This window comes from Mesocricetus auratus, unplaced genomic scaffold (genome assembly GCF_017639785.1).
Source record: "Mesocricetus auratus isolate SY011 unplaced genomic scaffold, BCM_Maur_2.0 Super-Scaffold_100003, whole genome shotgun sequence".
Classification (NCBI taxonomy): domain Eukaryota; kingdom Metazoa; phylum Chordata; class Mammalia; order Rodentia; family Cricetidae; genus Mesocricetus; species Mesocricetus auratus.
The window spans coordinates 119661233-119678577 of record NW_024429188.1 but is presented as its reverse complement, the minus strand read 5'-3'; the positions used below and the strand labels follow the sequence as shown (position 1 = coordinate 119678577).

At 37.2% G+C, this 17345-nt stretch overlaps 1 protein-coding gene across 3 annotated transcripts in view; it reads left to right on the top strand.

Moving 5' to 3' along the window:
• The first annotated feature begins 1401 nt into the window (after positions 1–1401).
• The window catches only part of F8 (coagulation factor VIII), a 146745-nt gene continuing 130801 nt past the window's right edge, over positions 1402–17345 (top strand). For all 3 annotated transcript variants that reach the window (XM_040743928.1, XM_040743927.1, XM_040743926.1), the window contains exons 1-4: positions 1402–1547; positions 8261–8382; positions 10234–10356; positions 12761–12973. In XM_040743928.1, the coding sequence (XP_040599862.1) occupies positions 1402–1547; positions 8261–8382; positions 10234–10356; positions 12761–12973 (604 nt within the window). The remainder of the gene's footprint in view (positions 1548–8260; positions 8383–10233; positions 10357–12760; positions 12974–17345) is intronic.

The following is a 17345-nucleotide window of genomic DNA, read 5'->3' as shown; positions in this document are numbered from 1 at the left end:
TATTACTGTGATAAAACACCATGATCAAAAGCAACTTGGGGTGGCAGAGTTTGTTTCAACTTATATTTCCAGATAACAATCCATCACTGATGGAAGTCAGGGCAGAAATCCAAGAAGGGCAGGAACCTAGATGCAAGAACTAAAGCAGAAACCATGGAGGAATATTGCTTAATGAGTTGCTCCTTGTAGCTTGATCAGCCTGATTTCTTATACAACTCAGGACCACCTCTCCAGGGGTGGCTCTGCCTGTGGTAACCTGGGGCCCTCCATATTGATCATTAAATAAGAAAATGCCCAGCAGACTTGCTACCAGTCACCTGATGGAGACATTTTTACCATCTGAGGCTCATCTTCATAAATAACTCTAGTTTATGTTTAGTTTATAAAGCAACAAAAACAACAAACAGGACAGAGGGCATGGGTTTCTTACCTGGGTCTGTAGATCATGTGGGAAGCTAGGGAGTTTCTGTGTGGGAAGCAGGCTGGGATCTTTTACATTTTGTAACATGAATAAATTATAAGACCTAGAGACTGATATTGAGGTTCAAACTTAAAGGTAAAGATCAGAAAAGTGAAGCAGCCACTACCCCTCACCTCTAGCCCAGGCTGAAAGGGCTGATTCACAAATGAGCTCTTCACATAGTCTCAAACTGCTGCCTCTCCTCAATGTGGCTCGAGAATGAATGCTCTTACTCTTCAGTGTGGCTGGAGAATGAAAAGTCTCTCTGAGACCTGCTTCTGTCTTATATACTTCCCTAATTTTGGGATAAAAGGTGTTAGCTATAATTCTCTTTTAGACTGATTCACTCTTGTGTAGATCTGGGTGACAATGAAGTCACAGAGATCCATCTACCTCTTAATTCTGAGTCCTAGGATTAAAGGTGTGTGCCACCAATGCCTGAACTCTATAGCTTGAGGCTGACTTTGCTTTCTGAATCTTCAGGCAAGCTTTAATAAATCATAAATGACGTATCACTACAACATTTCATTCAGATTCCAGAGTCTTCACCATGTACAGTTTCTTTGCTGCTGGTACTGAGGAACAGACTTTTACAACAGTCTAGCAATCTGAGTAAAATTGAGACCTCTTCTTCAGCATTATATTCCTTTTCTCAAAGATTCAAACTTGGTAAGAGCTTAGCTCAGCCACCCTTTTCCTATTCCAGTTTTTCCTGTGCCTGCTTCCAACTGCCAAAAAGGAAGCAATTCTTTCAGCTCTGCTTAGTGCTAATGCTACTGTCACTCTCATAAGATAAACTTGCATAAAATCTTCTACAAAATATTTAGGACTTTTCACTAAATCATAAAAAATTTACATTTTTCTTCTTGAGAGCTAAAGATATTTTAGAGAAGAGTTAGTTTTCCTTCTCTACTTGAACATTTTTTCTAGTAATAAAAGCCATGCAAATAGCATTTTTCACTTGCTTCTTTCCAAGCCTTTTCTATTTCTGCTCTAGTGCCACCAGAAGATATTACCTGGGTGCGGTGGAACTGTACTGGAACTATAGACAGAGTGACCTGCTCAATGTGCTGCACATGGACACAAGGTAAAAATGCTCTGTTGAAGGTAACATTGTAAGGATATGACTGACTAGAAGAAAGTGCAGACACTAGGCAAGGGTGGATAACTGATGCTTAGTTAAGTCCTTCAAACATTTGTAGGTAAGGTGTGCATGCCGTCTGATTATTTGCACCATGCTGCTCACCGTTTCTTCTCAAGGACCTAAGCTACTAATTGATTTTTGTTGTTTGCTCATTGATTCTTTGTTGCACGCTGCCACTGTGATTCAGAGAGAAGGATGGGGTGAGGGAGAGCAAAGAGGCAAGGAGCATGAGAGAGAAAAGGTAGAATTTCCCTTGGCCTACCCCAACCTTCCATAGAAAGAACTACAACAGTGAATTTTTCAGGAGTATGCATGTGAGAGACTTTTTATATGACATCTGCCATGGCATCAGATGCTCTTCATCTTAGGAAGGCTTTCTGGTTTATCTGATGAGATTAGATCATTAAATGAGCTCCTCAGTATTATAATGGTCATTAATTTTTTTTCAATTTTTCTACTTCTTCATAAATCTATTATACCTTGATTTTATAAGTTATTGAAACTGAATTATAGACTAGTCTATGATTTTGTGAAAGTAATGTCTATACTTATTGTCCTTTGTCATTCTTAACCTTTCTCTTCCTATACATCCTTCCTTCTTTTTCTCTCCTTCCTTTTAAAAACAATAAGGACACTTCCTGATTTTATAGTTTTTTGTCAACAAGTATCTTTTGAGATTGTCAATTCTTTATTTCTATTACTTCAGTTTCTGCTTTTTTAATTTCATTAATTCATTCTTTCCAATTTTATTTGAATCACTCTGTTATTCTACTTTTGATTTTCAAGTTGAATAATGAAATCACTTATTTTATGTTTCACTGGGGTGTTTTTTTTTTGAGACAGGGTTTCTCTGTGTAACAACTCTGGCAGTCCTGGAACTCACTGTGTAGACCAGGCTGGCCTCATACTCACAAAGATCTACCTGCCTCTGCCTCCCGAGTGCTGGGATTAAAGGCGTGTGCCACCAACGCCCGGCCCTAAAATTTTGCTGTAAAGGTCTTTCACTTCCTTGGTTAGACTGATATCAAGGTAAGTTTTAAAACAAATTTATGGCTTTATTTATTTTATGTATATGAGTGTATTGCCTTTGTGCATGTCAGTTCACCATTTGAGTGCCTCATACCCACCACAGAGATCAGAAGAGGGATCCCCTAGGAATGGAATTCCAGTCAGTTGTAAGCCACCACATGGGTTTTGGGAAACAAACCTGGGTCCTCTTTAAGAGGAGCCAGTGCTTTTAACTGCTGAGCCATCTCCCCAGCCCCTGTCCTAGGTAATTTTTGAAGCTATTGTTAATTTTATTGTTCCTCTGATTATTTTCTATTACATTGATTTCTGTCCTTGTGCTGGCTAGTATTATGTCAACTTGACACAATCTATAGTCATCTGACAGGAGGAAACCACAACTGAGAAAATGTCTCCATAAGACTTGGCTGTGGGCAAGCATGTGGAGCATTTTCTTAATTGGTGATTGATGGGGGAGTGCCCAGCCCACTGTAGGTGGTACTGTCACTGGGATGGCAGCCCTGGTTCTATAAGAAGGAAAGCTACTGAGCAAGCCATAAAGGGCAAGCCAGTAATCAGCACTCCTCCATGGTTTCTACATCAGCTCCTGCCTCCAGGTTCCTGCATTAACTTCTTCAATGATGAACAATGATGTGGAAGTGTAAGCCAAACAAATTATTTCCTCCCCAAGTTGTTTTTGGTCATGGTATTTCATCATAGCAATAGTAACCCTAAGACAATATGATACCAAGATTGTGGGGTATGGCTGTAACAAACCTGACCATGTTATTTTGGGGAGTATTGTGGAAAGACTTTGGAACTTTGGCATGGAAAAGCTGCTGAGTGCTCAGACCTTGGTGAGCTATTCTGTGGGAATATGAAAGATAAGAATGTTTTTAAAAATGCAGAGGATGGAGTCCTGGCTTTTGAAGTTCCAAAGGGAAGTTCAAGAGTCTCATAAAGACTCTATCAGGGCCATTGCATATCTTGAATTAAGCTTCTGTGGTTCTGGTCAGCTAGGACTGAATAGTCAGCCATGATTAACAAGAGATGAACGCCACTAAAGTGAAGCCTTTGTGTTAACTGAGAAATTGATGCTAGTTAGATGGAGCTAAGAAATTAGTGGGGATTAGGAAAAGGCTAGCATCACTGAGGTGACATCTGGGAAGTGTTTCTGCAGAGTCAACACACAGAATCTGTGCTCTCCAGGCAACCAAGCTATATACCCCATGCTGACAGCTGAACTTGGTAGTATAAAAGTCACACAGGTGAGCAGCTGAGGCTTGTCACTGTGAGTGCCAGAAGAGGCCTTTATTGAAGATGAAGCCTTAGTAGCAGTTAGTGTTCCAGGATTAAAGGAGTCATACAGAGAAAATAAGGCTTGGTGCCACGAAGAGAGACTAACAGAGGCTATTGGTAAAAGTATGTGTATATCTGTGCACCATGTGTGTTCCTGGTGCCTGCAGAAGGCACAAAGGACATCAGATCCTCTGCAGCTTTAGTTACAGATGGTTGTGAGCTGCCACGTGGTGCTGGGAATTGAACCTGGGACCTCTGGATGAGTAGATAGTACTCTTAACTGCTGAGCCATCTCCCCAGTCCCTGTATTGTCTTTTTAATATTGAGATTTAAAATTCTTTATATAGTGTTGATATTACAACTTTATAAGATTTATATGATCTAATGCTGTGAGTAATCTTTTCAGATTACTAATAGTATTCTTTCAAGCTCAAAGTCTTTCATTTTGATGAAGACCAACTTATCTGTTTTTTTAACCTTAGTTACATATACTTTTGACATCATATGTAAGAAATAGTTGGCAGCCAGGCGTTGGTGCCTTTAATCCCAGCACTCGGGAGGCAGAGGCAGGTGGATCTCTGTGAGTTCGAGGTCAGCCTGGTCTACAGAGTGAGTTCCAGGACAGGCTCCAAAACAATACAGAGAAACCCTGTCTCAAAAAACAAAACAAAACAAACAAACAAACAAACAAAGGAATAGTTGACAGATCTTAGTCTTCATTTTCTTCTAAGCCATTTATATTTTTAATTTCTACATTAAGGTGTTTGATTGACTTGAGGCTTGTTTTTGTGTATGGTGTGAGAAAGGTATATGGGTTCATTCTATAGTTTGTATAGCCTACAATTGAATACCCTGAATTTCAGTCCAGAAAATTAGGTACCTGGTATATTATTGAAAAGTTGTCCACTTATCTGTTTGGTTTTCTTAACAATTAATGTTGAGATGATTATACATCATGAAGTGCTTTGCATTACTATGTCAACCTAGTGGCCTGGCACAGTGAATAATACTTTTGGTATAAAACTTTATTTATGAGAGTTGGGAAATAACTCAAACAGTAAAGTGCTTGCTTTGCAAGCATGAAGAACTGAGACCAGATCACCAGCACCCACATAAAGATTCTAACACTGGGGAAGCAGAGATAGGCAAATCCCTGGACCTTACTGTATAGTCAGCTTATCTGAATCAGTGAGCTCCAGGTTAAGTCTCAAAAAAAACCCATAAAGTGGAATCCTGAGAGATGTCCCAGAGGTTGAGTTGTTTCTGCTCTTGCACAGGACCCATATTCAGTTCCCAGCATTCATATGATGGCTGATAACCACCTGTGTCTCCAGGACTACAGGGTCCAAAGCCATCTTCTGGCATCTGCAGGTGCCTGCATTCATGTGTCTTACACTCACACAGATACATAAAGATAAAAATAAGGTAGAGAGAGATAGAAGACATCCAACATCAACATCTGACCTCCATATTCACACACAAACACTGTACCATACACACTAAAAATGTATTTAATGAAGTAAATAATTCATTAGCAGGAAGTCACATGTATTTACCAGAAACAGTAGAATTCTTGTCTTTATGTTAACATTTTATAATCTAGATTATTTTGACAACAGGATAAGATGACTCTAAACACATCCTGACAGACTCTGCCAAGGTCTAAAATAAACAGCTAAGGAAATTCAAATTTACATTATCTGTTCCTGCAGCTGCTCAGTTTCTTCTAAGCAAGGGTCAGAAATTATAATGGTTTTTCCAGTAGGTTTTAGATAAAATTTGAAAGAACAATTTATGTCAGGGATAATTATTGCCAAGTACATTTGGCAGAATTTATATATCAAATTCCATGGGAAACAAAAACAATGCCTTCAAAAGTTAGGAGGAAACAAAGTTAGCATGAATTGTAAGACATTTTATCTGTGTTGTTTTGTGCTTCTTCAACAGTGGAAATTTTCCGATAAAATTAACATATGGTGTGAAGATCTTTCTTCTTTACACTCACTAATATATCTCTATCCCAGAAATCTTTATCACTGTTCTTCAAGCACTTACCAGGCTACTGACAAGAAAACAAAGACATTTGTTGCCAAACACAGTCTTCTATAACAGGCAGTCTGTATATAACTGAACCCTGTGCAATTTCTCTTTTAATATATTGAACAATTAGTAGCACTGGTTAAATGTTGGCCCACTGGTGCCCCAGCCCGCAGGGTTAGTCAACGGGGACCCTACAGGAGGGAGTGAGAATGGGGGGGGGGCAAGAGACATGAGAGACAGAGACAAGACAGGATTCTGATCAAGTCTCATTTATTATAAGTATCAACAGGGCTTAAGTAGGGCAGGTGGCAGAAGGGTGGGGGAGCAGAAGTTCTCCTTGGCAGGGTGTGTTTCAGGGAGACAAGTCTGCAGCTGGGGGAGTATGGACTGCAGGCCTTAAAAGTATGCTGTACAGGAAGATAAGCAGACAGAGAAATAGAAACTGAACTAAGTGTTAGTCTCTAAGAATGCAGTAGGAATATTAAGATGGCTTCTATTATGCTATCCTTATTTAGTACCCTCCACACATTGGGGGTATTTTTCCTCTACCACTATATATCAGTGCCACCAAAAATGGGTTGTGGTATGCCAATAGTCAATTTTTATCTTATAGTAGTACTAGTGTATGATGTTGACCCATTTATAAGCCCAGGGGAATGACTCTTCTGCAAGATCACAAGTGTGATGAGGCAAAAGATTAGAGTTTCCCTAGATCCCCTGATTATACAGTTGTCTTAGCCCTCTGACCCATACAGTTCCCCCATGCATTTCTCTGCAAGGAAATTCTATTTACTGGAAGAGCTTCCTTATCAACCCCTGGCCCTTGGCCAATAGCCAGTATGAAATGAACTTTGTTAAGGTCTTCCTTTGGTAGAGCCAGTCAACTGGATCTCAGGTATCTTGGAAACCCTGGAATGGAGTGAAGTTCAGGGCTAAGTGGAAGAGTGGGCCATTAGAATATGCTGGGGCTTAGGTCAGCTCCACCTTGTACTGCTTTGTCAGAGTCCTTGACAGAGGTCTCAGTTCAGACATTTGACTGCCAGATCTGATAAAGGACTGTTAATGTCTTCCCCTGTGACTGGATTGTTCTTCTATTAGGTTTTTCTTTGTGTGAATGGAACTAAAGCTGGTCACCACTTGAGAGATCCCTTCTAGACGTTACCTTTCTTAGGAAGCAATCTGCTTCATTCTTTCAGCTACTACTTCCTACCTTTACTTCTACATTTACACACTCTAGGAGTCACAGCGCCTCCCTCTGAGAGGGTACAGCCTTCTGTCTGACTTGCCCCTGTGTCAAACTCTCTCCTTTCTACTCTTCATCCCTTAAGCTTCCTGTAGTATATAACTACAGAGGCCGTGCACACACATGTGTGGCAGGGCAGGGCAGAGTTTTTTCTATAGGCAGATGGACACAGTTTTATGTTTTGTTGAAAGAAGTTCAGACATCACATCTCTCATCCACACTGCTTGTTACAACTTTGGCATACAAACATGGGGACCTGCTAGGTGGTTCTGCCATAATATGTGCCCAGATGAATTTCCTCATGGTCGCCATAGTGTCTTCATGGTTTAGGTGTCTGTATGTTTCACGAAGGAGGTCTTTTTAAATTGTTTTATTTTTATTTTCTGTATGAGTGTTTTGCCTGAATGTGTATGTATGTGCACCATATATGTACAGAAGCTAGAAGAGGGTATTGGATCCCCTGCAACTTGACTTATAGACAGTTGAGAGTGGCCATGTGGGTGCTGGGAACAGAATCTGGGTTCTCTGCTAAAGTAACAGGAGCTCTTAACTGTTGAGCCATCTCTCCAGTCCCTTTATGAAGGAGGTCTTATAACCTTACTCCCAAGCTTTGTGTGCAATGCAATTGCTGCATTTAAGTTTTCAGCTTAGGTATTAGTGTTTCTATGCATTTATAGCTTGCAGTAAATTGTGCAAACTATTAGACAAAAAATACTTCCAACTCTCATGGTTAAAATACTTATAGTTTTTGTTTATCTTTACATGGTTTTTTTATACCTTTGGATGGATAAATTTCCTGCTTGATGAAGTAAATACTTGAACAAAAGCTGACCCTGATTTTATGGCTTTTGAAAGGAACACAACAATTACTGTCTACATTTCCCTCATTTTTGTTCTTTCTTTTACATGCAGGAAGTGAAGGAAGCAAGTTCAGGATGCATTGCAAGTTCTAATTTGCTTACAGATATTAGAGGAGAGTGAAATGAAGGAAAAATATTTTCAGTTGGTTTTTGAAGTGGGATCAAACAAAATCCTTCAAAATAAATGACGTTTTCTTTTCTTCATCCAGATTTCTTCCTAGAATGCCAACATCTTTTCCATTCAACACCTCCATAATGTACAAAAAGACTGTGTTTGTAGAATACATGGACCACCTCTTCAACATGGCTAAGCCCAAGCCACCTTGGATGGGTAATGAAAACAATATTGAATGCTAATTATGAAAATAGGTACCTAATTTCCTAGCAAAGATGCCTATCCTCGGGGCTGTACTTACAGAGGGTAGTTACCAAAGGTTATATTTTTAATCAGGTGTCCTTAGCTGCTACTTTCAGGAAAATAAACTAACTAGATTTTCTATCTTCTCTGCTTGGCTTCTACAAGCTCGGTCTTGGATTATTTCCTTTTCTTTCTCTCTTCAGTCCCGTTTTATCTTCCATAGCTTCAAAGCTTTAAATTTGCATCTATATTCTAATAACTCTACTTCTGTAATTAATTTCGACCCCATATCTAAATATCAACTCTTTATCTCCACTTAGATGTCAAATAAGCATGTAACAAGGATTTAAGATATTTATTGCATTAACAATGTTTGTTTTTTAATCAATACTAGCCATCCAATCTACAGCCTTGAACATGTTAAGCAAGTGCTCTACTACTGAGCAACACCACTATTACCTGCCTTAGAAATGTTGCTGAGAATTGTAGGAGACAAATACTGTAATGTTTAAAGAGAGATCTGTGTCTTGATTGTTTTTTTTTTTCATGTAGTAGCAATAAACTGGTTCTTCAAATCCTGGCACATGATTCCTCTGTAGTCTATATGAGAAAGGCTAGGAAAATATAAGATTTACTTTTGAGAATTTCTTTGGAAAACACTCTTGGTCTGATCCCTACTCAAAAATGGGAGGGAGGCCACTTGATAAGAAGGATTAGGAAAAGAAGTCAGGAAATGTATGAAACTGCCAATGAGAGTAATTTTACTTGGTGAAATTTTTTTATTGAGCTGTTTAAAACTTAGCAGGAGGATAAAGGGAGTTTTAACATTCAGGGGACATCAGGCTAGAGAGATCACTCAGTCGGGCAGGAGAGATTACTCAGAGGTTAACAGCACTTGTTGCTCTTGCAGAGGGCCTGGGTTCAATTCCAGGTACTTATGTGGTGGTTCACAAACATCTGGAACTCCACTTCTAGATCCAACACCCTCTTCTGACTTCCTTGGGCACCAAGCACACATGTGGTACACATACACATGCAAGCAAAACACTCATACACAAAATAAAATAAACAATAAAAAATTCAGAGGATATCAGTTTGTCATTAAAAGGGACTGAAATTGTTAACACCTAAAAAGATTATTGTCTGTTAATATTTGAAGATTACTAGGAAAGATTTAGACTTGATCAAAGTGCAAGAAAGAAAAATTCTACAGAATGTAGTCAAAACAAAAACTGTGGTCATTTTGGAAAATTAAAGCTATTTCAAATTTTTATACCACTGACTCCAGTTACTTCAATAAACCACTTACAGGCATCTTATAAAAATACCCACAGACTACAACTCTGAATTTCCTCTTGATTTCTAAATTCAGTCATAGTAATCACCTATGATCTCTCTTCATTTTCCCTCCCTCCCTCCTTCCCTTCTTCCCTCCTTCCTTTCCATAAGGTCCTATATACTGTGTTCCCTGTATACATCTATGATATTATTTTTTATTTTTCTACTGGTCATTAACATTAATTCAGCCATATTATTCAACTATGCCAAGTTTATTTATGCCTCACGACTTTTGCATTTGTTTTATTTGCTTTTAATGTTGTTCTGCTAGATAGCTTAATTAATGAAACATTGAATGACTTATCAAAAATATTTCCTCAGCCCAACCCTGAGACTGAACTAGGGTTAGTGGAAAGTATAACTGCTATTCATCAATTTCAAAGTGGCATGCTTTTCCACTATGACTTTAACCCTCACTTTTATAATGACAGACTTTCTGGTAGGTTATCCTTCAAGTAACTTTTGAGGGGCTTGTCATTTTAACAGGACTGCTTGGTCCTACCATTTGGACTGAGGTTCATGACACCGTGGTCATTACACTTAAAAATATGGCTTCTCATCCTGTCAGTCTTCATGCTGTTGGTGTTTCCTACTGGAAAGCTTCTGAGGGTAAGTCAAATTCTCTCCTATTGCATTGTCATTCTAGTTATAGAAAGATGAGAAGCATGTTCTTGGTAATAAGGATCATGTTACTCCATTTTGGATTACTACAAAATTAAACACTTAGCTGGACACCTTACAAAGTAAGAGGATTATATAAGTAATAGTTCTGAGTTCTAAGAGCATCAGCTATTGTGACAACTCCATGTCTTATACTATAAGAGATCATAGATGTAAACAACTGAAACAGTGAGCCAAAATTAACCTTTCCTTCTTAAATATCTCAATAGTATTACATTGGGACCAAGTCTCCAGCACAAGAAACTTTGAGGGGCATGTCTAAACCATAACAATGTCACACCTTGAATTGTATTGATTCTCTTGGATACAACTGTATTGAAATTTAATAACAATAGCAGCAGTAATTACTTATATGTGCTGGGTTCAAGGCCATGTGCTTGCCAGTGGCAGAATCAGGTCCATAACTAAAGCCTATCCAACCCTAAAACTTGTATTGTAAACCACTGTTCTATACTGAAAGGACCAATGATTCAATGATGCCTTCAGCATCATTTTTCTCACAATTTCTGCTCTGTATTTCTTTTTTTATTTCATTTTTGGGCAGACTTCTTTACCATTATGACAACTATAGCCACTGAAAACATGCTTTGATTTTTACAGATGGTGATAATGAAATATTTTCCTATATGTTTGATGTTGAACAATATGAAAGAGCTATAGAGGGAGGAGGAACATCTTCCATAATCTGCCTATGAAAAGGTCTTGTCACACAAGAAAGAGAGATTCACTAATATAAACCTCTATAAGTAGTTCCCAAGAAAGGCAAAAACTCAAGAAGCAAAGTGATCTTTGAGACCTCCATAATTAACAGTCTCTGATGTTAGTTCTTCAATTTGTATCTCAAAGTTACTAGAATGCAAATATTTCAAGATAGATTCATTGCATGCATTTGTTTTTCAGTATAATATAACATAATACCTAGCATATAGCCATTGATCTGTATAAGAACAAAGGTATATCTACAGCACAGTCTTGAACCCTTTGCTCATTCTTCCTCAAAACAGCTGACCTGACCAATTGGGAGCACAAGGGCCCCAGTTGTAAAACTGGGGAACCTGCATTGGACCAAACCAAGCTTTCTGAATGTGGGTGTCAGTTAGAAAACCTGGGCAGTCTCTGGGACCTCTGACAGTGGGACCGGTATTTATCCCTAGTGCACAAATGAACTTTGGGAGCCCATTCCCCATGGAGGACTACTCTCTCAGCCTAGATACATGGGGGAGGGCCTAGGTCCTGCCACAAATGATATAACAGACTTTGATGATCCCCCATGGAAGGCCTCACCCTTCCTGGGGAGTGGATGGGGGTAGAACGGGAGGGCATGTTGGTAGGGAGCATGGGAGAATGGGAGGGAGAGGGAACTGGGATTGATATGTTGTTGTTGATATATGATTGTTGTATATGTTGATATGTGATTGTTGATGATATTTTATCACGACAAATGGTGACTCTGGTTGTGTCAAATTAATAATAAAAGCTAACAAGGATAGATGGTGTGGGCTAAACATCCAGTATTACTGTAATGTTTCTGTAGTTGGCTTTTTTTGCTCTTTGGGAACCTGTCACCTAGCTCCTAAATAAATACACAGAATTATTCTTATTTATGAATACCTGGCCTTTGCTTGGCTTGTTTCTAGCCTGCTTTTCTAAATTAAATTATCCCATTTCTCTTTAACTGTGATTCACTTCTGGGATTTTCAGCTTTCTTTCTTTCTTTTTCTTTCTTTCTTTTTTCCTTCTTACTCAGTGGCTGGCTGTGTGGCTGTGTGGCTGGACCCTATCGTCCTCTCTCCTTCTCCTTTTCTCAATTCTCCCTTCCCTATGTTTCTTTTCCTTTTTATTCTCTCTGCCCAGCAGTCCCACCTATTTCTCTCTTTTCCCTAGAAATTGGAATTTCAGCTCTTTATTAGACCAATCAGGTGTTTTAGGCAGGCAAAGTAACACATCTTTACAGAGTTAAACAAATGCAACATAAACAAATGCAACACATCTTAAACTAATACTCCACAACAAGTTGCATATGTTTTGGAGGTACAGTATAATGTTTTAATACACTGTGTTTTAAAAGTTAAATGTTATTTTTATCATATGTTATTTTATCATGGTGTATAGTAATGGTATAATATATGATATTTAATATAGATACATATTGTGCATTATTTAAAACAACTTGAACATATCTATCTACTTGAACATTTTATCATTTCGTATGATGAGAGCTTTCAAAATCCTGAAAGTATATTTATTATGTGGAATTCATTAGCAACTATGAGCTTTAATATGTTTCTGAGTTGACACACAAAAAAGACAATTTTATACCTTCTTCCTTTAGGAGCTGAATATGAAGATCAGACAAGCCAAAGTGAGAAGGAAGATGATAAAGTTTTTCCTGGTGAAAGTCATACCTATGTTTGGCATGTCCTGAAAGAGAATGGTCCAATGGCCTCTGACCCTCCATGTCTCACCTATTCATATCTATCTCATGTGGATCTGGTGAAAGATTTGAATTCAGGCCTCATTGGAGCTTTGCTAATATGTAAAAAAGGTAACTATACAAAACATGGACAAACGGAATCTGTTGATTACTGTGAGCCTTTCAATTCATTGCTCTGAAAAGGGTTTCTTTTCCCTGGAATTATACTCTTAGAAAGGAGAATGACCCAGTTTTTTAATTCAGTGAACACTAGTTCAAGAACATCCAAAATCTACAATTAGGTCTCTGTTCCAAATAATTGCTATATTCCACCTGAAGTCTGTGGGCTGTCTCAGAAGTATTTCTTTTCTCCTTTGCTTTTTAAAAACTTTGGATTTCCTTAAAAGTTTCATAGAAGCAAGAACATTTTCATGTGTGATCAGTGACATCTTGATTGATTCAGGTGCTTATTTTGCCAACCAAAAGGTATATACAAATATGTGAAAATAAGCATTCACTTATAACTTGTTATTCTAAAGATTATCCTAATTCTATTCATCTGTTATTTAATTTATAATTTAATAGCATAAACTTACAAAGAACTAAACTTATAATTTTATTTTAATTATTTTGTATGGAAAATCAGCTTTATTGGAACTTTTTTGTTCCAGTTATCTATTGCTCAATAACTCAATAATTTGGTGGAACAATAATAATATTATTTCTGATAGTTTTCTTTAGTGTCATGGAATTTGGAACTGTCTGATGTGTGGATATGTAAGTTATACTCAAAAAAGTGGTCAGAGCTGAGATTACCTCAAAATTATTTCATATGTCTTACATCTATGCTTCAAAGACTTAACTGAAATCATGTCCACATGATGTCTTTAGCATAAGTAATACAAGGGATTCAGACATTTTATATGGTCTCATGGAAGAGTCCATTGGAAGCTGCATTACATTTATAATCATTATTGTTTCATTCTGCTATGTCATACCAAGCTGGTCCATAGATCTCCATATTTTATGGAAGATAGACAAAGAATCTAGGAACATGCTGTTTCTCAATAATAATGGGTGTGTTTCAGAAGAGGGGGAAAAGACTAAAGTTTATAATTACTTCATTTAGAAACTTGGTATCTCATGTTGAGTTCAAGCCACCATTAATAACAAAGCAAAACCCACAATGTGTTATTTGTGTGATGTAAGGAATGGTGACACATGTAACACACAAGCAAGTTTACAAGCAAATAGTTTTTGTTTGTTTATTTTTGTTGTTGTTTTGTTTTTCAAGACAGGGTTTCCCTGTGTAGCTTTGGAGGCTGTCCTGGAACTCACTCTTGTAGACCAGGCTGGTCTCGAACTCACAGAGATCTGCCTGCTTCTGCCTCCTGAGTGCTGGGATTAAAGGCATGCCACACCACTGCCCAACTTGCAAATAGTTTTTGACAGAATTAAATTATCACTAGTGGTCTAGTTGTGGATAAAATGGAGGAAACGCATTTTACTCTTTATCTTCGACTAAATTCAATGATTTGACAAAAAAATCTTAACAGAAATTACAACCTAGCTCTCTGAAAAATTTAAAAGTAAGTGAAATAGGCTGTAGATAAGGGAAAGCAACAGAATTCAAAGAACCAGCAAATTGATAGAAAGGTTAACATTTTTTCCCTTGTAGGATTCTCTAACCTGTATTAAAAGCATAGCTTGAAACTTGGAAATGAATGTTGTGCCTCTGGGAACTGGAAAGGTAACTGTTAGTGCTCAGAGGGTAGGGATAAATAACAGTTTTCACTCATTTCCTCCATTCTTTCATGTCTCAGCTCCAGCTATGTCCATGATACAGACAATGACTGGCAACAAAAGCCTACAAGAGTCAAAATCAAAGGAAGAGGATCTGGTTCAGATGTAACAGTTGACATCTTCTGATTAAGGATCCAAAAAGAAATAGCTCTGAGATTTCTACCTCAAAAAACTAGAAAATAAAAAGATGAGGAAAAAAAGATCCCATTATCTTCTCCCTTCACCATGTCCTCCTGCTAGTCCCCTTCCCTCCACAGATAGTTTTCCTTCTGCTTCCATATATATATATATATATATGAATGATACATAAAGGACAGTGGCATCTATCTTCTAGCTGGTGGCATGATTTCATTCTTTGTCTTTGTGGCTGAATAAAGCTCAGATATAAACACACATATATGTATATCACAAAAAAGGAAAAAGGAAAGATCTCACACCCATAAAGGTATACAAAAGAATTTGAATTTGCTTCCAACTGGCATATACATATGTAAAAGAGCAAAAAACTTAAATATGCATTTTAATACCTAGAAGAACCAATAAAATATTATATGAAGACATATCACAAAGTTAAAATAGAGAAATTAAGACATTAAAATAAGGTATAAAAGGAGAAAGAGGAACAAAAATGCAAGAAACAATATAAAAAGATGATAAATTTATATGTAAACATAAGAAACTACATTAAATGTATATTATCTAAATACACTAAAACCAGAAACTATCATACTGTATATAAAAAACATGAACACGAACTACTTTTATATTTTGTTTACAAGAAACACATTTCAAAAACAGTAGCATAGATAACAAGCATAACAATGAAAAAAAGATAAACAAAGCAAACATAAATATAAAGAAAAGTGGAATACTATGAACACATAATCATAAAGAGTAGCACTACCACTCTTTACAGACACAAAGTTCTATGCAATAGAAATTAGAGATAAAAAATAAACCCATACATATATGGTCATTTGATTTGGTAGACATTAGCTTCTTCATAATTTTGGAAGACCTAGCTATACCCAGGCTAAACAAGTAATGAAATTGAACTTTTCCTCATACTACATATAAAATTTAACTTAAATTGATCAAAGGCATAAATATAACACACACAATTGAAAGAAAACAGAGTTAAAGTTTCATAACTATAGGTTTAACAATAGTTTTTTTAGATAATCCACAAAGCTTTTGAGCTTTAAAGTCTATCAAGAAAATAGCTGGGCTGTGGTGGCGCACGCCTTTAATCCCAGCACTCGGGAAGCAGAGTCAGGTGGATCTCTGTGAGTTCAAGACCAGCCTGGTCTACAGAGTGAGTTCCATGACTGGCTCAAAAGCTACACAGAGAAACCCTGTCTCAAAAATAAACAAAGAAATTATACCAAGAAAATAACAGAGATAATGCTTAGAATATAAGAAAATATTTGCAAGTCATATTTGATAAGTGAGTTATAACTGGATTATGCAAAGAAATCTTAAAGTCAATAATAAAAAGACAACTCGGTTTTAAAATGGGTAAAAGATCTTTAAGGATATATATCCAAAGAAAATATGCAAATAGTCCCTGGAGACTTAGCTCCATGGTAGAACCCTTACCTAGCTTGTGAAAGGCCCTAGTTTCCATCTCTACCACAATAAAATTTTTAAAAAATCAGAAAAACATAGAAATGCCTAACAATCACACAAAAACACAAATACCATTAGTCATTAAGGAAAAGCAAATCGAAATATAAGTGAGATACCACTTCATATCCACGAATATGGATCTATCGTTTTTATAATAAGAAAAATAAAGGCTAGAGAGATGACTCAGGGTTTGCTGTTTTTGCAAAGGACCTGAGTTTGGTTCCCAGCATATATGTCAAGCAGCTCACAAACCCCTGGAATCTCCAACTCTGGGTGGGTCAGTGCCCTCTTCTGGACTCCATGAGTGCCTGCATTACACATAGACAAACAAGTACACATAAATAAAAATGTAATCTTTAAAAAAATATGAAAAGTAGTAAATTTTGAGGATGTGAGAAATTTTAACCCTAATATTGCTTTGGAAGACGGTTTGGTGGTTCCTCAAATTTTTATAAACATATACCATATAATCTAATGATTTCTAGATATAAACACAAAAGAACAGAAAAACAGATATTCAAACAAAACCATGATTATGAATGATCATGGCAGAACTAATCACAGAAGTTAACTAGAACAGGCAATGAGTTATGGTTTAAAAAAAAAGGAGGGAGGGAGGGAGGAGGAGAGGGAAGGAAAGTCCCTCAATTACCAATAGAATGGTACTGCTCAATCTGATAACTTAAAACAAAACAAAACCCTCCAGGTTAAACCAGGAGTGGTGCTATATGTCTGTAAGTCCAGTATTCAGGAGTTGGAGGCAGGCACATCAGGAATTGATGGCATCCTGTTACATAGCAAATCCAAGGCCAGCCTGAGATACACAAGCCTTGTCTTAAAAATAAAATTCTAAAAGATCAACAGCACCCTACATTTAATCTCTTAGTGATGAAAAACTAAATGCTTTCGCATTAATAAGACTTGGAACAAGATTCTCTAACTACTTTTATTTGGTATAGAATTAGTAATCTTGCCTACTACGTGATTAAAAAGCATAGATTGCAGTACTATTGTCCATATTTGCATAAAACATAATTGATTGTGAATAAAAATCCCAGAGAGCTTTTAAATA